The sequence below is a fragment of the Halichoerus grypus genome, chromosome 10 (assembly GCF_964656455.1).
Source record: "Halichoerus grypus chromosome 10, mHalGry1.hap1.1, whole genome shotgun sequence".
NCBI classification, from domain to species: domain Eukaryota; kingdom Metazoa; phylum Chordata; class Mammalia; order Carnivora; family Phocidae; genus Halichoerus; species Halichoerus grypus.
Window position 1 is genome coordinate 49752831 of NC_135721.1, and position 22840 is coordinate 49775670.

At 60.4% G+C, this 22840-nt stretch overlaps 1 protein-coding gene across 1 annotated transcript; it reads left to right on the plus strand.

Annotated features, from left to right (window-relative positions):
- The first annotated feature begins 1436 nt into the window (after positions 1–1436).
- On the plus strand, positions 1437–21633 carry CYP26B1 (cytochrome P450 family 26 subfamily B member 1). Its single transcript, XM_036118184.2, has 7 exons — positions 1437–1980; positions 2085–2700; positions 6256–6480; positions 15206–15481; positions 15756–15911; positions 17392–17676; positions 18060–21633. Exons 2-7 carry the CDS (start codon positions 2497–2499, stop codon positions 18450–18452), a joined length of 1539 nt encoding a protein of 512 aa, XP_035974077.1. The 5' UTR covers positions 1437–1980; positions 2085–2496; the 3' UTR covers positions 18453–21633.
- Positions 21634–22840: the final 1207 nt, after the last annotated feature.

The following is a 22840-nucleotide window of genomic DNA, read 5'->3' on the forward strand; positions in this document are numbered from 1 at the left end:
GAACTCTAAAATAGAACACGTACTGGGTGCAGGGGAGGTGTTAAAAGGGGAGTCTAGTTTCGTTTACACACACACCGCCCTAAAATGAAGGTGGGATATCAAGTCTTCGGCTCCGGGAGTGTGAGAGAGCGAAAGACAGAGACAAGGGGCCTGGGGGGAAAAGGACCTACGGGAGAGGGCGAGCCAGGCACTAGCTAGATGATGCCGGGCTTGGCACGCGGAGCTCCATGTATCACAGACACGCAGGAGGAGAGGCCAGATGCCAGACGGATGCACGGATGCACAGACACACAGTTAGCTCCCGAGAGAACACACAAACCCGCAGACACACCGCCCAGCTCCTCAGATGTCGGGCCGACCCAAGGACACACGCGCGCACACACAGGTGCGGCCCCGGGCCACACGCACACCTCGCACAGGCACGCGCGCCGGGCCCTCTGCGGCCGGCTCCGAGAAGGTGGCCGCGCTCACCCAGCATGTTTATTTACTCATTTGTATCAATGAACGTTTGTGCCCGATTCCTCCCGCCTCCGGGTGCCGGGGCTGCCGCATTTGTCCTCAGCGCGGGACCCTCACCGCGACCAGCACTGGGGTTCCTCCGACGCTGCGGGGGGCGGAGGGGACTACAAAGTTAGGGGGTCCGAGAGGAAAGGCTGCAGCGTGAGCCGCCCTGGATGCGGACGGGGAGAGGGGAACATAGGAGTCTTGGAGGATGAGAGACATCTGCGCGGGGGAGAGGGGGCAGTGGTGGCGGACAGACCTTGGCATCTGAGGTTTGGGGATGCCCGGATCCGGGATAGGGGACCCCGGCTAGGGGGAATTGGGAAGGGCAAATTGGGAGGGTTGAGGGGTCCCGGGAGATAGGAGCCGGCGGGGTTCCGCGGGATTGGAGCTTGGGACCCCAAGCACAGGTCCAGGGGCTTTAAGTGGCCCTCAATCGAGGGGCAGTCTGGCGGAGACCTCAGCCGCTGGGGCGACGGCCCACACGGGACTGCCCGGGGCGGGAGGAGGGGGCCGGGGACCGGGAGGGAGGAAAGGAGGGAGGGAAGTAGCCTAGCAGCCAAGCGGGCACTGTGCGAGCGCGCACCGTGTGTGTGTGTGTGTGTGTGTGTGTGTGTGTGTGTGTGTGTGTGTGTCCTCTCGTCCGTCTGTAGGTGCCGAGCTCAGCGAGACGCCGGCGAGAAGGAAGAGGAGGCGAGAGGTGAACTGAGTTTGATCCTGCGGCGGCTACAAGTGGGTCCCCGGCGGGCGGCGGGCGGCGGGCGGCCGGGGCGGGGCGGGAGGCCGGCGGGCGCTCACACGCTCCGGCCGCCGGCCTCTCACCACGCCTCCGGCTTTGTGAGCGCGGGGGGGCGGGGGGGAAGTTGGGGGTGGGGTGGGGTGGGGTGGGGTGGGGGTGGGGTGGGGGGGCGGGCTGGCGGGGCGCCCACGGCGCAGCCTCCCGCCTCTATATAAACACACGCATCGCCTCGCTTTGGACTCAAATTCACATTGAGAGAAGCTTTTAAAACCACCAGCCCTGAAATCCTGCCTCCTGCTTTTCCCCCTCTTTCATTCCTTTTGCCTTCCTTTCTTTTTTCCCCCTTTCTTCCCCCAGCAGCAACTCCAGAGCCGAGAGACCGCGTCCCGGGACGGATTGCTTTTTCTTAATTGATACAATAGCCCAGCTCGGGTTTTCACCTCCTCCCCCAACCCCACCCCGCCTCACCCCGCCCGCCCGCCGCCGCCGCCGCCGCCCCAGCGCCCGCCCGGGGCTCTGTCGCCCGCCGCGTCCCGTCCCGGCTGCGGTCCGCCGGCTTCGCACCCGCGCTCCGGCCGCCGCGCTCGCCGCGCCGCCTCGCCCGCCGCGCCCGCCTCGGGGGGTGCAGCGGCGGCTCTGCGGCTCGGGAGCGCCGCCCGGGGCAGCCCGGGGACGCTAGGCTCGGGCCTCTCCACTCGCCTCAGCCGGGGAGCCTTCCCCCTCACCCCTAAAGTTTCTGGGTTCGTTGGAATTTTTGGATTCAGAATTTTTTTCCTTTTTTTTTTCCACCTAGGAGTTTGAGGGGAAAACTTTTGACAAATCGATCGCACTTTCTCTCCGCTAGCTCTTACGAGAGAGGCTCCCGCTGGACAAAGTTTTCCAAAGTTTTCCGAGTGTGATGGTTGCGGGGAGAGCTAATCCACCAGCTTGATTCACCGCTTCATCTCACCACCCCTCGAGCATCCCCTAAGCCCGCTATAAGGGAACAAACAAACAAACAAGCAAACAAAGTTACACCCCGAGTCGCCTCGTGTCTCTTCTCTCTCTTCTTTTAGGCAATTTTTTCCCTCCCTCTCTCCGCTCCCCTCGCAGCCTCACTCCCCTTCCCTCGGCCCCTTCCTCCTTCTCCGTTTCGGCTGGAGGTGCCAGGACCCCCGGCCGCAGCCTCCCCTCCCCCGCCGCTCGGGTCCCTTCTCATCCGGCCCTCCCCTCCCCCGCCGCGGCCGGCACAGCCAATCCCCCGAGCGGCCGCCAACATGCTCTTTGAGGGCTTGGAGATGGTGTCGGCGCTGGCCACCCTCGCCGCGTGCCTGGTGTCGGTGACGCTGCTGCTGGCCGTGTCGCAGCAGCTGTGGCAGCTGCGCTGGGCTGCCACCCGCGACAAGAGCTGCAAGCTGCCCATCCCCAAGGGCTCCATGGGCTTCCCGCTCATCGGAGAGACCGGCCACTGGCTGCTACAGGTAAGGGTGCGCTCGCTCCGCGGCTCTCCGGGGTCCGCTAGCGGCGAGCGCCGGGCAGTTGGAGCGGCGGGCGGGCCAGGGGGCGCCGGGAGCCTGAAGGCACGGGTCCCCGCCCCGCCCCTTCCCTCCTCTTTGCCGGTGCAGCCCGGGCTTGCCCTGCCCGCCTGCGGCGTGGTTCGGAGCCCACCGGCGCCGGGTGCGCAAATTCTGGGGGCTGATAGGAGAAGTCCCCGGACTCGAGGAGGGCTCCCAAGATTGACTTTCCCCGGTCGCGGGCGACCCAGCAGGGGTGCGTGGACCGTCCGGGGGGGCTCCCCGCGCGAGGCGAGCCGGAGGGGGTGTCGGGTCGTGAGCAGCTTTCGCCTCCCCTTCGCGCTCCAGACCCCTGTCGCCGTCGGCTTCCGGGGCTTTGGAGGTGTCACTGGGACCCGAAAACTGAGCCGGGGAGAGGAAGGAGCCAATGACAGCCAGAATTGCCCTTTTAGACCCCGCTGTGTTCCCGCCGCGTCGTCGGCTGCGCTAGGTACAACTGCCCTGGTCCACAGTCCAACAAAGTGTGTGTATTTAGTGGTGGGGAAGGAAGGAGGTAACCCAAGGAAGGTGAGAAGCCCGAGACCTGAGGGTTCTTGGCTTTTAAGGAAAAGGGTCTATTTACTTATTGGGTGGGGACACTTGAGCAGGGGAGAGAAACTTGGGATTGGTGTATGAGATCCAAAGTGTGTGTGTGTGTGTGTGTGTTGCTAGACGCCACACAACCTCACACTGCTGGTGATAATGGGGGTGGGTGCGTCGGGGACCAGACCCAGGTAAGTAATGGGGAGATTAACCTGGAATTAACCTCGTCAAGTGCTAGACAAACGCTTTTGCAACTTGATATACACCAGGTTTTTTTCTTTTTGGGGTGGGGGGAGCCTCTGGTTAACTGCGGGAGGTGTGTTGTGTTCGGGTGAACACCCGTGTTTGTCCGGAGGATGCTGATGCGAGTTAAGAGAAGGATGAATGTCCTGAAGACAACCCCGGCAAGGGTGAGGTGAGGCGGTAGGCGACGGCAGAGACCTGTGGGTTTAGAAGTGCGAAAACCATGGCTTGAAATTAATAGACGCGTGCAGTCCGCGAGCGCACACACATACACCATGCCCGGCCCCGCCCCGCGCCAAGTGACAGCGGAGCGGGGGCGGGGAGGGGGGCGTGCGGTTCCTCTGCGATGTGGTCTTCCCAAGTCCCAGAATCGGCCCATCTCTTTTGGGGATGCTCATACAGTGGGGTGGGGTTCGCTTTAATCAATGGGGCTACCCTCCATAAAGAAATCCCCAGAGCCTCTTCCATGCCACCACACTTAAAGAGTTAACTGCGGCGGTGGTCTAGGCTTCTGGCCGAGAATTTAGGAAATAAAGTAACTCACATGGGCATCAGCTCCCGTCTCCTTAGAGCCAATCTGCGGAATCCGTGGTCTGTCGCCTCTCTCCCCCCCCCTTTCCTGACCTTTCTCTGCTACCCCGAATGTCCCCCCTGACCTTTTCTCCGAATCCCACAAGGGCCCCTGGGGCTCCGCGTGCAACCCGCACTGAAGTTGGGGAAAGGGAACCAGGCCTACGCCTCCCCTTCCATCAGCCCGCGGGGCCCTAGACTCTGCCGTGGGAGGGAAATGGGGGATGCCTGTAGAAGAGCGCTGAAGGGGTTAATGGGAGCCCTCTGAATCCCAGCTTTATTTTTTTGGAGTCATTTATCAGATTTTACGGGGGGACCTCCAAGGGCTCTCCGTTTCCACCGTGCGCCATCTAAACAGAGCCTAGGGCTAAAAATACAACATTTTTGTATAAATTGGACTCGCGGCCCGAGCGGCCGCCCCTATGAAAGTCCTCTTTGTGAAGACCGTGGAAACGGCGGACAAATAACTCTTTATTAATGCCACAAAAAACGCACTTTAATTATAGTTAGGCAGATCAGAGGCGGGAGGGGGACGGCGGGAGAGAGGCGGCGGCGACCTCGGAAAATTCACAACCCAACTTTTGTGTCGAAAGAAAAGAAAAACAGAGGAAAAGAAGAAGAGGAGAGACGGAGAGTCAGACGGAGCGAGGGAGAAGGGTATAGCAGACGGAGGGAGGGAATCCCGCTCCTCAACCCCCCCTTGGTCGCACCTCCACCCTCGCCTAGATTTCTCTTAAAGGGGTAGACGCTGTCTAGAGCTGCGGCAGGGTGGGGAGGGGGGCTCTCTCCGACCCGCCAACCTGCGAGTGGGGTGGCGTCCCCGCGGCCCAGCCCCCCGTCTTGGAGGCGCGGGCGATCTGGGTTCGCTCCCTGTCGCGCGCCGGGGCCGGAGGCGCATGTGGAAAAGTGATTAGGGCTCCGGGTTCTGCAGAGTCACTTTTCGGCAGTGCTGGGGTGTGTACACATTTAGCTGGAGGATACTTTTCCGTAGAAGAAAGGAAAGTGAGGAGAGGGACCAACCGGGGAAAAGGGGATGCCGAGGTGTCCCTTCGGGGGTGCATGACTCCGCAGGTCTGGAGTCCGCATCCGCACGTCGTCGGCCGCCAAGCGAGAGTGCCGGACAGGTGGCGCCCCTCCCCTTCGCACCCGGTGCTGCCCTGGCGGGAGAAGGGTTAACGCGGGGTGGGGTGGCGAGCGCCTACGTCAAAGGTGAGCCGGACGCCCCTGCCCCCGCCCCTCGGAGGTCCCCTCGGTTTCCGGTACCCGCGCGGGGGCCCGCTCAGCCAGCTCCTCTGCGCGCGGGGCCGGGGCCGGGGCCGGGGTCTGGGCCGGGGCCGGGGCCGGGGCCTAGCCATCCTGGGCGCGCGCCGTCGCTGCCGCCGCCGGGGATCCGGTTACCTGTGACGGCCGCCCCGCCCTGCCCCGCCCCGCGGGAAGCGCCTTCCTCCGAGCTCCCGTTCCAAACTCCAGGGCGGCGACGAAAATCCTTCTCAGTTATTCCCAGGGCAGATTGCATTAGGAAAATTGCGGCTCTCGGCCCCGTGACCCTACCTTACAGATCCCTCAGAGGGCCGCCGGGTCCCTTCGCGGCCCACCCCTGAGAACGGAGGAAACCCCAACCCCCTTCTGTAGTGACTGCCTCCGGGCACCGACCGCTCACCGCTATAAATAATCTTTGGCCTGCGGCCACCCCGCGGGGTCTCGCCAGCCCGTGGCCGGGAGCCTGGAAATATTTATTCCGAGAGGCTCCGGAGCGTGAGGCGGGGGAGCGAGGGGGAGGGGAGCGGAGGCTCTAGCTTCGGGTCCAGGTCCCGCCATCCGGGATACCTTTTTCCTCCCGCAAGTCATTACCAAAAAACACCCTCCCGACGGGTGCCCCGGGCCTCCCGCCTTCTTGCATTATTTATTATCCTCTAGGCCCTACTTCCCAGTTCTTGTGCATGCTATGAAAAATAAAACCTTCGTGCGTGTTTGTGTGTGTGTGTTGGGGGGGGTTGGGGGGACAGGGGACTGGCGGCCCGGGCGGGATCCTCCGTTCCTCCCCCACGGGCCCTCCGGGCTGGGCCTCCGGGACATCCCATCTGGAGATGTACGCCCTGAGAGAGGTCTCTTCCCTGGTTCCCGCAGGGCTCCGGCTTCCAGTCGTCGCGGAGGGAGAAGTATGGCAACGTGTTCAAAACGCACTTGCTGGGGCGGCCGCTGATCCGCGTGACAGGCGCAGAAAACGTGCGCAAGATCCTCATGGGCGAGCACCACCTCGTGAGCACTGAGTGGCCACGCAGCACGCGCATGCTGCTGGGCCCGAACGCGGTGGCCAACTGCATCGGCGACATCCACCGCAACAAGCGCAAGGTAAGAGCTCTCTCTGGGCGAAGCGCCCCGTAACCCTGCTCTGACCCTCTTCTTCCGTGCACCCGTCTCGGGTGTGAGGAGTTTGCGGAGCCCCGGGGACTCCCCCACCCGAATCTGCGCCCCCATTTCCACACCATGCTAGAGGATCCCACAGTTCCGTGCCTAGACTGCTGCGGTCCGGGATCTAGAGCCTGCAGGCCTCCGCCGAGTCTGCCCGTTTGTCGGTCGGCTGTGCCGTTCCCACTACCGGGGCCCATCGGTGGCTGTTGCGGGGAGGTGGTTTGGACAGAGCTCGAACACGCAGGGAGTACGGCGTCCAACGCCCGTCCTCGCGTGCTCCACAAAACCGAGAAATAAAAGGGCAGATGGTGGTCCATGCTCCCCTTTTCGCCCGGTTTCCCTCTGGAATCCTGAGGACTGGAGACGGATCTTTGGAAAACCAAACCTAGCCTTTTTGCCACTGGTTGCTTAAGGGCGACGCGGGCAGGCGCAGGGAGCGGAGCACCTTGTGCGCGACAGTAGCAAGGCCTCGTCTGGGCGGGGGTGGGGTGGGGTGGGGTGGGGGGTGGGGGGGGATGAAATTTGGGCCACGGCCGCACAGGTCTGGATGGTGGAGGAAGGCGAAGGGTGGGAGAGCAGCGGCGGCGCTGCGAGGGATCAAAGCGCACCTCCCCCCTCCCATAAAGAGGAAGAGAAAGTGGGTGTTTATCCTGTGGATTTCCCGAGCGCCTGGAAGAGGCGCGGAGGAGGAGGCGAGCCAGCGCGCACGGAGCGAGCCGAGCCTCCCCGCCCCCTCACAGGGCCGCGCCGCCGCCGCGGCGGCACCGAGCGCGGGCGGCACGTGCTGTTTGAACTGCAGTAACCCGAAAGCTGAGCCGCGGGCGGGCGGGGCGGCGGCCCGCCGGCTTAAAGCGGCCAGGGACGGGACGCTGCACGACCTCCCCTCCCTCCCTGTTTTCCATTGGGTCAGAGGACTCATCCAGGTTTAAAACCTTAAGGAAAGAGAGAGGCAGCCTCTGATCTTCCAGGAGCAGTGGCAGAGTCTGGGAGCGGGGCGGGGGGGGGGGGTGAGCCGCCCCCTCCACCAGAAGTCTAAGTGAAGAGGTCTTTGTGAACGTAGGAATTAATCTTGTAGTATTTGATGTCTTTTGAACTGCCTGCGAAGAGTAGTTTTCCATAGCAGACAAAAGGAGGCAAAATCTGTTGGAGGAGACAACCCCCTCCCCGTAAAGCACGGATTTCAGGGACTGGAAAGGGGCTTCTAGGTTAGTCTCCCCCATGTGCCTCACTAGAGCGGGAAGCAGCTGACAGGCCCAGGGGGCAGAGGGGAAGTGGCTGGGAGGGGGCTATGGGCTCAGCAACGGCGGCTTGTAACATGTGCTGGACGCTGTTTTTTCTTAGTCTTTAGGACTCCACCCAAAGCCTGTTCTGAAGAGTGAGGAGACAGCCTGAGACTCAGAAACCCAGCTCCAGGGACTATATCTGCTTCCTCATTTTATCTTTATAGAGGCTTTGACAAGAAAACAGTCATTTTCCCCTTCTCACAGAAGGGGACACTGAGGCTTGGAGAGTTTGAGAGACTTGAACCAGGTCAGGAAGCAAAGAAAGGGCAGGACGGGGCATGCAACACAGGCATCCATGGGAAGAGTTGTTTCTGGGCCACCAAGCAGAGCCTTACTTAGTCCTGCCCACCTAGGCTTGCCAGAGCTGGCGGTGGGGGTGGGGAGGAGGTGCTGGGAGGAACAGGAAGGCTGGATCAGGACCTGCTGTGGCCTCGTGGTTCCACCCGCCCTGTGCCTGACTTGACTGTGGGCCTCCAGGTGGGGAGGGCCCACCTGGAAAGTCCCAAGGTTTTGGCCCACATTGTCCATTTGGGAGGAGGGAAGGAGACGACACAGAGGACACTGCCGGAGGAATGCAGCAGGGAGAGATGGGGACGGGCAGGGGTGGGGGCCGCAACAGAGCCGCAGAAGAGTCATCGATGGTCTCCCTCTTTGGGGCACCCTGTCCTCCGGCTCCTAGGGCATAAGAGGTGGCCAGAAAGCAGTTCATCCTGAGAGAGGCTTGGGCACCCAGTGCAGGGCCCTCTCTTTGTGCGGACTCGTGTGTGCTTGCTATGTGGCATGTGTGTGGGGCCTGTGGGAAAGGGGTGCACAAAAGGGCCCTTCCCCCCAAATCTTGCTAATTCATGTTCCATCAGTTTGGGTTTACTGGACCAAATTGAAGGCTTTGGGTGAGGCAGAGCCAGAGGTGGGACATTGGTCGACCTTGCCTCAAGAAGTAGAGTCCAGCTGGAGGGATGAGAAGAGAATAATCAGGGGCTTGTTTTGGTCCTGGAGAAAATGGCCAGTCTCCTGGCCCCCAGTGCCCAGTGGACCCAGCCTGGCCAGGGTCGGGGGTGTGCCACGCACACTGCTTTATCCAGTCCACGCTGCAGTCAGGGACCTGGCTGGTGAGCAGGCTGCTGGGCCAGGCCTGGGCCTGGTTAGGATGTACTCACAGGAAGTAAGGCCCAGGTGTGCTGAGGCCTGGCTGGCGGGAGAACTAGGAACGTCACTGTTTCCACTGGGGCTGGTGGCCCGCCCCTTCTCTGGGAGGTCTGACCAGATGTGCTGGGAAGGGGCTCCTTACAGCCATCGCTGAACTCCAGGTGTTTGCCCCTCCTGTCCTGGTGGTCTAGGGCCAAGATGGCTGGAGTTGCCAGGGAGAAAATCCAGAAAGTCTTGCCCAGTCTAACAGAATCCTCTCGGGAAGCCAGGCCCATGTCCCTGTAGCCACTACCTCAGACTCTGTCCCTTCTCTTTTGTAACCTTCCCTCCCCCAGGGGCCTGGGGTGTCTCTGATTAATGGGGGAGGGATGTCATCCTTCTTTGTGTGTACGGAGGCTGGGGTATCGCCCTAGAAGGAGTGTGGTAGGGAAGAGTGGGGGGAGGTTGTCAGAGAGACAGAGGAGGAGTGGGGGGGTAGTTCTGGAAGCTCCAGCGCACAGTCCCACACCCCAGAATCAGGCATTTCCTCTTTTCCTTTGGAGATAGGGAGGGCCAGCAGCTTCAGGGGGCCTCAGACAGTAGCCCTCCCAAAACTTGGAGAGCATCCCAGAGGATGCACTTAGTCCTGGATTCCTGGTGTCCTAGAGCCTCCAGGCATGGCTCTCTTGCCCTTCCAACCCAGACTCCTGGCTACAGGGACTTCTGTAGCTAAGGCAAAGGTGGGGGAACAGCTCCCCAGGCTTTGGAGGTAGGATGAAGAAGCCCTGTCTACCTACATACCACCCCTCACGGACTTGGCCCGTGTCCTGGGTAGGAGTGGAGGGCAGGCTCAGGATCACTGCACTTCTCTCAGAAACCCTGTCCGTCCTGCAGTTTGTGTTGGGGTACAGAGTCTAGGAAGTGCTTCAGCAGGAGGGCAGAGCCAGGAGGGTTTGGGGGTCTTCAGGGAGGCCAACCCAGACCGGCTCTTGATGGCCTTGGGACCAGTGCACGGCCTCGGGCTGCAAAGTCTCCCCGGGCTCAGCTCAGGGCAGCAGCTCTCACCTGCGTTAGGAAGGGGGGTGGCCCAGCCAGGCAGCCCTGCTCCTGAGAGCTCTGTCCCAGCTCCCTGGCATAGGCATACAGCCTTTGTTCTGCCAGCCCAAGAAGTCCTTCACTCAAAAGTTACTGTAGCACCAGCCAGTGCGTGCAGGGGCCGCTGAGGGGGCGGGAGGCAGGAGCGGATCTCTCTGAAGGTCAGTGTGGGAGGGAGCCCACAGCCAGCCAGCCGCCAGAGCGCCTGAGAGTGGGAGCCTCCCTCCACTCGCCCTGTGCCAGGCAGTGGGCGGGGGGTCTGGCTGGGCCTAGGGTCCGTCTCCTCCCTTTTCCCTCCTTTCTCTGTCCTCCCAGGGCAGGGAGGGGTCCGAGGCTGTGATGCTGATGCGTCTGCGCACTCTTCCAGCCTTGGGAGACAATTCTGGCCTTGACAGAGAGTGGGCAGGCTTGGCTGGGGTCTGCTCTGGCCCTGAGCCCCCTGTGCTGACCATTGTATCCATTCAGGCTGCCCAGGCGGAAGGGCCGGGGTTGGGGGTGTGCCTCCAGGGGTGGGACATGCTGCAGCAGGGACAGGGCAGCCAGAACAGCTGGCCTTCTCCTGGGAAGAAACTTGGCCATAAAGAAGGGTCCCCTTAGGGTTCTTGGATAAACTCAGAGCCCCCAGGACGGGTAGAGGGTGGATCAGTGGGGCTTGGAGTGGTGGGAGTTGGGGTTCGGGGCCATTGGTGGGTATGGCCAGTTATGGCCTGGACTGCGACATCGGGAGGGCCCTTCCCCCCTTGGGCCTCCGTTTTCTGAGGGGGTTTTACTCTGGCTGGAAGAGGGATGAGTGTCTGGGCAGACCTAGCCTTTCAGATTCTGGGGCTCAGCAGGTATCTGCCAGCACGGCCTTCCCTCCCCGACCACGTGCTTTTGTCCTGGGTGGAAGAGTTAGGGGAGACAGAGCTAGAGTAAAGGGGGGGACAGGCGCTCTGTTGCTGTAGGTGCCGGGAAGCCAGAAGCGGGCACAGGCCGAGGGGTCTGGGCCGGCCCTTCCCAGCCAGAGTGGCTGAGTGGGGATTGGCTTGGGAGGCAGCCCGGGTGAAGCCAAGGCCTGGTGGAAATGGCAGGCATCTGGGAAGATGACGTCCGCTCTCGCCCTCCGCCTTCCTTGAGTATAAAGTACACACCTTGGCGTCACCCGCAGCCCCGGGGCTGCGTGCGCTCTGTTGCCCTTTCCACTCGGCAGCCGGGGCTCCGGCGGCTTGGCTCGGCGGGTAGCCTGCCCCGGCCCCCGCCCTCCAGGGCAGCCGCTTCCATTCCTCCCGGTCTGAGTCACGGGCCCAAGCAGTAGGTTCCCTCCTGCTCTTCCCACTCCCGAGGCTGCCTGTCCAGAGGCTGTCTGTCCATCTGCTCATCCATAGGCACCAGCTGCGGAGGGGGAGGGTATCTGGCCAAGCGGGTCAGCACGCAGGGCTCTGGGGCTCCAGCGAGCCGCTCTCCTCCCAAGGGCGAGGTGTGAGAGGCAGGAGGGGGAAGCCTTTGTAAAAACAGTTATGGAGAATTTGAGCCTTGACAAGCCCCCTGGTGCCCCACCGCCTCCCATTCAGGGTTGAGAGAGAACCAGGTTGTGGGCCCTTGCGCCAGGCGCTTTGCTGGAGAACCCCATGGGGGTGATGGAGGGTTTCCAAGCGCAGCCTTCAAGGCGGGAGGCCAGCCCGCCCTGCCTCTGTGCCTGGGAGTTCCCGGTCTGCCCGTGACACTCTGCCTTCTCTCTCCGGGCACCAGCCCTGGTGGGAAGTCCATACCTGCTGCCCCCTCTGCAGGGCTTTGCCTGGGCCAGAGCTGGTTCCCGATGACCTTTGTCCAACGTTCTTGGCTCACTTTTGGGAATTCCTAGGGAAGCCCCAGAGGGAAACAAAGCAGCCCTGGCTCCTATTACAACTGTGGTCAGGGCAGACGGCTCTGGGGGCTGGGAACCCTTCCTCTCTTCACACTGAGCAGCTCTGCTGGGCACTTGCCCATGTGCCCGAGTCCTGACCCCGCCCGCTTGCCCGACGTGGCCCAGGCCTCCCTCTGCCCTGGCCAGCACCTCCGCCTCCTCCTGGCCTTTGTGGTGGGTGGTGGTTTCTGGGCTGCCTTGGCGGTGGGAAGTGCCCTCGTTGTTAATCCTGGGCACCAACCCAGGGATGAGGACCTGGAGTTTTCCTGGTGCCTGGGAGGCCCTGATGACTGGGGAACAGCTGGGCTGGAAGCAGGGGCACGGCCTGGGTGAACTCTGAGCAAAGTCCCTTGACTCCGCGTGCTTGCCACCTGACCATATGCTTCTCATATGGTCATTTTCTCCGCTTCAGGGGGGCTTTGAGAGGATTCATGGGTAGGACAGCTAGGTGAAAGGGACCCAAGAACATCCAGTCCCCTCATGAAACCAGTGGGGAAGCTGAGCCCCAGAGAGGACAGTGACCTGCTGGCTGCCACTGGTGAGTCAGGGGCTGGGTCAAGATAAGAGCCTTTTCAGAAGCCCCAGCCCAGAGGCCGCAGGTGCAAGGTGGCAGAGAGCTTCCTGGGGTCATTCCAGCTCCTTCTCAGGACCCCTGACTGCCTAGAGGTGACGCGTGGATCCCCCCACCATTGGAACCCATCTGCTCAGTCCCAGGTTCCCCTTGGTCTTCCTGCCCTCCTTGGACCCCAAGGCTTGAGAAGGAGCAATTCAGCTGGCCATCACTAGAGGGCGCAGGGAATGTAACCTTTGGGGCAGGGCAGGGCAGGGCCTGTGGGTGGGTCAAGTCTGGCCCCTCCACAGAGTGCAGTGGGGGTCCTCAGAGACCCTCTGTTGGTAACCCTGGGATGCCCCCTCCTGAGCCACTGTAGCCTGCATGGAGTGTATGCGTGGGGGCCTGGCAGGCCCCAAGGGACTCGCGCACTGCCAGATTCTGGGCTCTTTTGAGGGGACGGCATCTACTTTGGGATACCTAGATATTGGCAGTTGTGTGCGCTGTACCTTGAAAGGAGCCACAGAGGTCACCTCGTTCAACATCACCATTTCATAGGTGAGGAAGCTGAGGCTGGAGGGCGTGACTTGGCCATGGTGGTGCAGTAAGTTGGTGCATGATCCGGGGTTAAAACTCAGGTCTCTGGGCGCCCAGCCTGCCTTTTCCCACCACGACGCTGCCCTTTAGAGCCTAGCTGGCTGTGACTTTGACCAGTCTAGGTCTGAGTGGCCTCCACCCCGTTGCCCCCTCCACATGCCCACCTCTGGGCTTGGGTCTCCTGTTTGCGGGAGGTGGGGGGGACCCTGGCCACGCCGTGCCCCATGCTCTCCCTGACAGTACTCCTCAGTCGGCCCTGGGCTGATTGGCTCTAGGCCAGGTGTGGCCTCCCTATCTCTGCCTGGCCCTACCTCCAGTCTCCCCATCGAGGCCTGGGAGCCACAGAGTATCTTTCTGCCTCCCCGATGAACACCTTACTGTTTTGTAAGGGCCCTTGGTTGGCCAGCATTGGGCTCTGGGGACAGGGCCCCATTCCCACCCCATTAGACTCTGATCAGGAGCTGAACTTGGAATCCTAAGGACACCAGGGTGGGCGGGGGGGGGGGGGGGGGGGGAGGGGGGCGGCGCTGAGGCAGAGAGCACTGCCTGTATCCATAACCCTCTGAAGGGAGGGGCAGCTAAAGTCTCCCTTGGAAGTTCCTGGGACCCCCACAGCTGAGTAAGGTGTGAGTGACCCATTCAGACCTGGGCTGCCCTTGGCCACTTCCCATCCTTCTACGTTTCAGCTGTCCCTTAATAGCAGGAGCAGCCCCAAACAGTGCTGGCTTCTCTGCCCCTCACTGGCCTCCTTCCCTCCCTCCGTCTGCCCACCGGGAATTTGGGAATGAAAGTGCTATTGTGAATGCCTGGCTGGGCCACTGAAGGGCCAGCACTGTTATTTCTGCAAACCAGCCCTCCCATTAGCCATGCAGGGCTGAGGCCAGGAAAATGTTACCTTTTCCTCCTCGAGCTGACTGCAGGGGAAATTCTCACATTTACAGTTTGTGCGGTGGTTGTGTTTGGGGGACAGGAGGGGAGGGTGAGCGCGTGTGTGTGGTTTGCGGGGGGCCAGGGTAGGGGAGCCAGAGGAGTATGCGTCTCCTTCCTCTCTGCTGTCTCTCCCCTCTCTGCCTTCCCCAGTGACCTTTCCCTCGGTATTGGTGGGGGTGCCCCTCTTCTGCTCCGGACCCTGGGGGGGATAGAGGATGTTGGTTGAGTGAGTTGCAAAGGTATCAGTAAATAAACTCACATCCTCCCCTCTCCTGTGGGCCATGGGCAGCAGCGTGAAACTGCGTGCTGGGCCATTTGGGTAGGGAGGGGGCAGGAGGGGGTTACTGAGGAAGCAGGAGGATGGAAAGCAAGAGAAGGTGGAAATAGGGACTCACTGGCTACTTAAAATGGACCAGGGAGATGCAAGGAATTAAAAGGGCTTCTGTTGGGCATTGTGATCTTTCGGGGCATTGTGATCTTTTGGGGGTGGAAAACCTTGCCCCCATTCCCCCGCCTCCAGACTCAGCCACATTGAAGACATTTTGATGGCATAGCTATTAACAGATTCCTTAGGATCTCCACCCATTAGGTGTTTCCCAGGGACTGAGAGAAATTTGGTGGGGGGGGGGGGCGGGGTCTCAGGAAGTCCTGCTTGCTGTGTAGCCTCAGACTCTCTTGTTCTTCCATCAGTGGAGACAAGCCACCTACTGCTTTCCGCCTCTTCCTTGTCCAGTCCATGCATCTGTGTTCCACTCTTCCGGGCACTTCTGCCTGGGAATTTGGGAATGGGTCCCTGCAGTGGAGGGGCCAGCTCCTGTGTAGACCTACTAGCAGCTGGACTGCCTAGTACCCGGGGCTTTGCCACTGTGTGGAACTCATGCTTTCCTGGGGGTCAGGAAAGGAGAGGACAGCTCAGATCTCCCATGAGTGACATGGAAGGTCCCGACTTGGAACAAAAGTGCCCGTGAACTGTGCTTTACTCCTGTCCTTCCCCTGCCTCTGCCCCAAGGCACAGGCAGTAGGAGAGGGTGTGGAGTAGGGGCGCCAGCGAGGGTTTGTGTCTGGAGGTGGAAAGTGGGGCTCGGTTGGAGTGAGCACCTGGCGTCTCTGTGACCGCAGTCCTGGGTGCATGCTGCGGTGCGGCCCTGTGGGAGTGTGTGGGCAGGCGCAAGACCCTCCGGCCAACTGCCCCCTGCCCTCCAGGTCTTCTCCAAGATCTTCAGTCACGAGGCCCTGCAGAGCTACCTGCCCAAGATCCAGCTGGTGATCCAGGACACGCTTCGTGCCTGGAGCAGCCACCCCGAGGCCATCAACGTGTACCAGGAGACGCAGAAGCTCACCTTCCGCATGGCCATCCGTGTGCTGCTGGGCTTCAGCATCCCTGAAGAGGACCTTGGCCACCTCTTTGAAGTCTACCAGCAGTTTGTGGAGAATGTGTTCTCCCTGCCCGTCGACTTGCCTTTCAGCGGTTACCGGCGGGTGAGCACCCAGGGCCTGGGAGGAGAGGAGATGGGCATCCACGAGCCCACTTTGGGGGAGAGGCTGACTGACCACTCAGTCACTCACCGGTCACACAGACAGAGGGGAGGTGTCAGCAGAAGGGCGGGGGTGGAGTCTTCACCCGCCGGTCTCAGCAGCTTAGATGGGAAGTTCTCAGAGGAGTCCCTTCCCTGCCCCTCCCGGCCTTGGGAGGGGGCTTTTGGTGAGCCTACCCTTCCTCTTTGGTGACCAGCTGGCCCCTTTCTCCCCCCAGGGCATTCAGGCACGGCAGATCTTGCAGAAGGGCCTGGAAAAGGCTATCCGGGAGAAGCTGCAGTGCACCCAGGGCAAGGACTACTCGGATGCACTGGACATCCTCATCGAGAGCAGCAAGGAGCACGGCAAGGAGATGACCATGCAGGAGCTGAAGGTGGGGGCGGCCTCCCCAGTGGGTGGCATGAGCACCCCAGGTTCTGTTTCTGCCCATCCTGCTCCCCGCCCCCAGGGACCATCTCTGAGGGGCTGTGGTGGCCACCACTGCCCGGGGCTGGGAGACTCAACCAGAAAAGAGGCTGTGTCCCGGCCTGCTTAGTGTGGGTGTTGTGATGGGGAGGACGAGAAGCAGCCCCTATGGGTGGGGCTGCCCAGTCCTGGGAGTGAGTGGTCCCCACAGCAGCTGGGCTCCACACTCTCCATCCCACCCACCATCTCTTCTACCATTTAGGTAAAGATGCCGAAATTTGGCCTCTAGAAACCTCGGGACAGACTCGGTGTCAGTAGCTTTGTGGGCCCCCTCACCCCCTTCCACCCCCAATATTCACCATTTCGGTGCATTTCATGGTCCCCAGAAGGGCAGCCTCAGCCCTTGGGGAAGAGCAGGGAGATTTAGACCTAACTCTGGTCTCCTCCGCCCCCACCAGCCTATTAAAGCCGGTGGCACTTGTACTCTCTCCCCGCCTGCAGGCCCTGGTTAAGCCCAGCTGGCCTGCCAGCGCCCGGACTGTCCACACTGGGCCCCAAGAAGGACTTACTGCCCACCCCTTTGTAGGGTGGGTATACCACCTGAGGAGGGATTCATTAACTCATCCTTGTCTAGACTCTGCCGCCCCGCGTGCCTGCCAGGTGCCCGTGGGGGCTGACCGCAGACTTCTCCATCCCCCCGTCTGTGCTTACCCCTAGTCTGACTCTGGCTTTCCCCCTCCTGAGCCAGTAGGAGCTCCAATGACCTTCCCCTTTCACAAGAAGTATTAGGTGGTGCCATGGCAAGTCAGGGACACTGGTTCCTTCCTTCTCTGGGCCTTCATTTGTAAAAATACAGGCTTCAGAACGAGATGACCTGCTGGGACCTTCCCCTGGGGCTCCCACTGCCCGGATGTCTTGCTCTCCTGAGAACCTTGGCGGGGTCTGAGTCTTCTGGGGACCCCCTCCCCTCAGCCTTCTCACTGCCATCCCAGCACAGGTCCCCATGGCTGTGGGCCCAGGTTGCCTCCCCAACCCCGTCCAAGCTCCTGACCTCCCACCAGATGTCCTGGGGATGGAGGAAGGGGCTGGGGCTGCCAGCTGGAAAGCCCAGGGGCAGACCCACCCTCCTCACCTGCACAGGGCCTGGCTCCTTGGGATTTGTTCTTTTCCTTCTGGGAGCTCATTGCACTGATGAGGCCTGCTCGGGCTGGCTCTGGAATCCGGCAGCGGGTGAGAAGCAGCCCTACCCCAAGGGACTTCCAGGCTAGTGCCTCCTCCCTGGGCTGTGGCAGCTATGTCGCCTGCCCAGCCGGGGGACCGGCCCCGTGACCTGTGTCCATCGTGGCCTGAAGGCCACGGCAACGTGAGGCCCAGAGGCAGGGCGCAGCTAGATGACCTCGGGGCACGGGGTCGGGGAGCTGAACCTGGATCCCCTCTTGCCGCGGCAGGACGGGACCCTGGAGCTGATCTTCGCAGCTTATGCCACCACGGCCAGCGCCAGCACGTCGCTCATCATGCAGCTGCTGAAGCACCCCGCCGTGCTGGAGAAGCTGCGCGAGGAGCTGCGGGCCCAGGGCATCCTGCACAGCGGCGGCTGCCCTTGCGAGGGCACGCTGCGCCTTGACACTCTCAGCGGGCTCCACTACCTGGACTGTGTCATCAAGGAGGTCATGCGCCTTTTCACACCCATTTCTGGTGGCTACCGTACCGTGCTGCAGACCTTCGAGCTCGATGTGAGGCTGGGCCCAGCGGGGCTGGGGCTTCGGGGACCCGTGGGAACACCGCCTGGCGGGTGGGCACTGGCCAATGGGAAGGACCGGCCTTCCTGTCGGGGTGCCTCTGTCAGATGGGAGAGACCCTGCCCCAAATGCTGGGTCAGATGAAGCCAACCAGGCTGTCCTATAGGAAGTTGCTTGTGGACATCTGTAAACAAGAGACGGGACTAACACGCTGCGGGGGGATGCTGGCCAGGACTGGGGGACCACAGCTGGAGGGAGGGTGCTCTCTAGAAACATCTGGGCTGGGGGGCTGGCGGGCAGGAAGTCCGCCCTCTCAGACCTCCTCTGGCTCTCACCTCACCACCTCACTCTACCCCTGCCCCCCATCTTGCCTCCAGGGTTTCCAGATCCCCAAAGGCTGGAGTGTCATGTACAGCATCCGGGACACCCACGACACGGCGCCCGTGTTCAAGGACGTGAACGTGTTCGATCCGGACCGCTTTGGTCAGGCCCGGAGCGAAGACAAGGATGGCCGCTTCCATTACCTCCCGTTCGGCGGCGGAGTCCGCACCTGCCTGGGCAAGCATCTGGCCAAGCTGTTCCTGAAGGTTCTGGCGGTAGAGCTGGCCAGCACGAGTCGCTTTGAGCTGGCCACCAGGACCTTCCCCCGCATCACCTTGGTCCCTGTCCTGCACCCCGTGGATGGCCTCAGTGTCAAGTTCTTTGGCCTGGACTCTAACCAGAACAAGATCCTGCCAGAGACGGAGGCCATGCTGAGTGCCACAGTCTAATTGCGCCTAGTCTGTACCCCGCCTCAGCCCAGCCAGGCCTGGGGGTGGGTGGTGGTGGGGGGAGGCACCAGAAGCGTCGAAACCTGTGTGTGGGAGGGGGCGGGAACCTGGGGAAGGGGGAGTGGCCCCCCATACCTTGCCCTCCCCCCCCCCCCCCCCCCGCAAACCCTACCCAAAGCCAGAAAGGCCCCATCCTTCCGAGGGGCGGGGGGAGGGAAGGACCCTTTTCCTGGCTCCTACTTCTGTCCCAGTCCCTCCAGCTCCCACCGGCTTAGCTCCTGGGAAGTGGCAGGGCGGGGCGCTCCGCATGCCCATTACAGTGTTAAACGTCAATGGCTCAGCTGCAGCATTTGCTTGTGATGTTCCGAACTGGTCCCTCTTCTCCATTGCTCTTGCACCCTTTTTAGTCTGAGGGCAGGTGGTTGACGTGGGGGAGGGAGGAAAAGAGGGGCCCCCTTTGGCTTTCTCTTCAGCACCGCCCCCCCCTCCTGCTTTGACTCACGCGGGTGGAGTGCCCCTCCTTGTGTGGCCGTCAAAGAACAGCATCCTGGGTAATAGAACACAAGTTCCCTTTGGTGGGATGGGGGGCTGCAAGCAGCCTGAAGGGGCCCCACCCTTTTGCCCGTTTGGACATTTGAAATTACCTATTGCTGCTACTTTTTCTCTCTTCTGACCTTGGGGCAAAGGAGCCCCAGGCCCTGTCCTCCCAGCATCCTCCCTGGTGGCCCTGGGCATGCGCACTGACATCCCCACCTTCCCACCAGGCAGCCTTGAGCCCATCCTGCTCCCCCGTTACACACACGCCCAAGGCCTTTGGCTCATGGGCTGCACCCCTGCCCCCCCACCCCCTCCCCACACCCCCATATTTATTCACTGATATAACCGAATCTTGGTGTTCCTGGGGACTGGAACAAGCCTCTCGTCTGTCCCCTAGCCTCTGTCCCAGCTGTCCAGGGCAGGACTTCTGCGAATGACGCTGTCCCCCACCCCCCACCCCTAGGCTCCAGACCCCCTGTGGGCTCATCCTCAGAGCCTCACTCCCCGGGTGAAGTCCCGTGCCTCTGCCTTTGCCCTCGGTGGAGATGGGGAATGGCCCACTGCCTCCCTCCCTGCTCTGTCAAAAGCCCTGATCGTGTGAGGATTTGGAGGCCGCCATAAGCTCCTGCTTGGCCACTGTTCACCCCGGTGCCCCCCCACTCCTGCTAGTGAGCATGGGGAAGTATACGGGTTCTTTCTTCTGACAGGGAGCAAGGGCCTCTGCCGTCCCTCCCTTGACCTTCACCCTTGGCCCTTTGCCCTTGGAAAGATGTCCTTGAAGTCCTTCCCACCTCTATGCCACTGTCTGCTTAGCCCAGCTCAGGGGTGTGGGCACAAGATGAAAGCCAGGGGAGGTGAGCATAGGAGGCAGCCCTTCGGCTGCGCTGACTCGGGTCCTCTGCTGTGGTCTCGAGGCAGCTGCCGGGGGGGCTGCAGAGCTGAGGAGGAGGGTATGTGCGATTTGTCAGAAGTGATTTGGTGGAAAACTGGCCGGTCAGGGGATGACTGGGGGAAAGAAGAGTAGCTCCTGCCACTGGCATTTTGAGTGTTGGCAATTTGGGATGCCTCCCGGGGATGAATTGGGGGTCTTTGGTGAGTCTCTAAGTGATTTTGTCTGTTTTCAGATTTTTCTTTGCTTTCTCTGTTTCTCTATTGGCTTTTGATGTTATAAAAGCAATGAATCCTCTTCACAAGAAAATCAAAAACACACAGAAGAGTGCAGGATACCGAACTCTCCAGTCCTTCTCCATAGCAGTGACCACCGTGGGCAGCTGCGTGGCCCCCTCTATGGTGCTCAGTGGGAGGACCACAGCCCCCCCCGACCCCACTCACACCCCCACGTGGTAGGCTCTAGGGGACTGGGCTCCTGCCTGGCGACTGCGCTGTAACCCTGTCCTCAAGTGTTGCGTTCGGTTCCTACTTTTCCACTACTGAAGAATCCGTGCAGAACAGATAGCATTGGCAGAAAGACATTTTTAAAAAATTAGCAAAACCTCTCAATCCACCCTGTACAACACACACACACACACACACACACACACACACACATACACACACATTCTGAAAAACAGGCAAACGTGTAAAGACTCATCAAAGCTTGCAAAAGAGCTGCTTGGTGCACCAGAATTTGTTACCCGTAATAAAAGCCCAGTGTCTGGAGGGTTCATGCCCCTTCAAGCTGCCGCAGCCTGCCCTAAATCAATCATTTTTTGACTGAATATCTACGAAGGCAGTAAGTGCTACTCCAGACAAGAAGCCCACCAGGCCTGGCCCTGGTGGGGCGGGGGGGGGGGGGGGGCGGCTGGCAGGCTCTGGGAGGCACCTTCTGTGGGGGTGACCAGCCTGGGAGGGGCCGAGGGAAAGGCTGAGGGGGTCCCTGTGAGGAGGAAGGAAGGATTATTTGCCCCGCTGGGTCTCAAAGGCAACAAGAAGAGAACTGAAAGATGCTCTTGACTCTTGACTGGCTGACAGGAGGCTCCAGTGTTGCAATGTGGCCGCCTCTCGTCTCCGCCCAGCCGTGCCTGTGTGTTTGTGTGCGGTCACACAACCGGTGGTGGTAGATGGGTTCGTTTCCTCACGTGCCGTTCCTAACTCGTGTAACTTGACACTAAAAAGACAAAAACCCCACAACACTCTTCCTGCCACGGGCTTGCAGATTGAAGCACTTTCGATGTTGGGCGCTGGCATTTGTGATCTGGGCACCTTTCTGACCCTGCCCAGATCACTATAATATTATTTTATACACAAAACTTTTTTTTTCATAAATGTTATAATTTTGTGTCTGTCTTTATAAACTATTATAAGTACTATTTTTGTTATAATTCAAAATAGATATTTAGTATAAAGTTTTTGCTGTTAAATATTTGTTATTTAGTAAAATATGAATTTTTTTCTCTATTGTAAACATGGTTCAAAATATTAATATGTTTTTATCACAGTTGTTTTAATATTGAAAAAGCACTTGTGTGTTTTGTTTTGATATGAGACTGGTGCCGTGTGAGTGTTTTGGCTGTCATGTGGTTTTAATCTGTATATAATATTCCATGTTGCATATTAAAAAAAAATGAATGTTGTGCATTTTGTGATTTTGGAAATACTCAACCTGGCTCTTTTATAGGCTTCCATAATAAACCGTGGGGACTCACCCTTGTTTGGCTGTCTGGTTTCTGTCTTCTGCGCATCACTGTAAGGGGCCTCCCGGCCACCCGCATTCCCTTCGGCGATGGCCACCTGTCAGGCGGGAAATTCTTCCCCACAAGGTTTGTCCTATGAGACACGCCCACCGTTCCTTGTGCGTAGACGCAGAGAAGTCTGTGACAATGCCCTGCGAGTAGTAGGTTCCCCTGGGTGGGTGGGAGGCAGCGTGTAACTGTCTGGCCACTGGTCCCCGAGACCTGTTGGGGGATGGGGCAGCTGGGAGCCGGCTCCGCTAGCCCAGGGTGGCCATGACTAGCTAGGCCAGGCGGCTTAGTGCTGGATGAGGTGACCCAGTGCTGAGGGCCTGTCCTCAGAGTCCATCTTGTTTACTTGAGCGAGGACGCTGATATCCACAGCCACGTGGCCAACTGGGGAGCAGAGTCCAGTTCTCCTGACTCCTAGCCTCGTGCCCCATGAGGCACTTCTCAAAGCCTATTACATGGGTGTTGCAGGAGCAAATAGGTTCTCTGATCAAATAAGTTTGGGAAAAGGCTTAAGTAGAGCTGGGCAGCTTCCTTCACCGTAGGACTTCCCAGGACCTTGAGCCCGAGGATGGGAGCGCCCAGGGGCTGCACAATGTAGACACAAGTCACGGAGCTCCCCAAGCCCATTTGACGACCGAACCCATGTCCTCTTTCCTGTTTATCACACTCTGTGAAAAGGTGCTCTGCAGCCTGGCTCACAGAGGCCAGAGGTAAGGCCAGCGAAGGGCATGACATCCGGTGCAGGGACAAGGACCATCCAGGGTGGTTTCCAGGACTGAGGGGCCGGGGTGGGGAGAGAGGGCCTCACAGTGCCCAGGCTGGTCCCGTCCTCGGCAGTGCCCAGTCCCCTCCCCACAGTCTGGGGAGGGACCCCCCCCTCCTTCCCAGTTGGCCTGAGAAAGGCTTTTTTTTTTTGCGGCTGCAGCGTTGTTTATTTGTTTGTTTGGGGTTTTTTGGATCCCGTGAGTTAGACCCAGCTTCAGTTCAGAGTTCTCAGGCCCAGACAGGGATGCAGGGCCCCTCCCCACCTGGCTACATGGGCACAGAGCCTGGCCACCCTGAAAAGAGTCACCAACATCTCCTGAATCACACCGCCCCCGCCAGGGCAGGACGCTCAGCAAGCCCTGTCCGCTGCATCCTTTGCCCCAGGCCATCCGTCTTGCTCTTCCC

Excerpts from the sequence above, each read along its gene's own strand:
- CYP26B1 (XM_036118184.2), top strand. The coding sequence starts at position 2,497 with ATGCTCTTTGAGGGCTTGGAGATGGTGTCGGCGCTGGCCACCCTCGCC. Across the intron at positions 15,482-15,755 it reads CTTTCAGCGGTTACCGGCGG|GGCATTCAGGCACGGCAGAT; the intron begins GTGAGCACCCAG and ends TTCTCCCCCCAG. Across the intron at positions 17,677-18,059 it reads TGCAGACCTTCGAGCTCGAT|GGTTTCCAGATCCCCAAAGG; the intron begins GTGAGGCTGGGC and ends TCTTGCCTCCAG.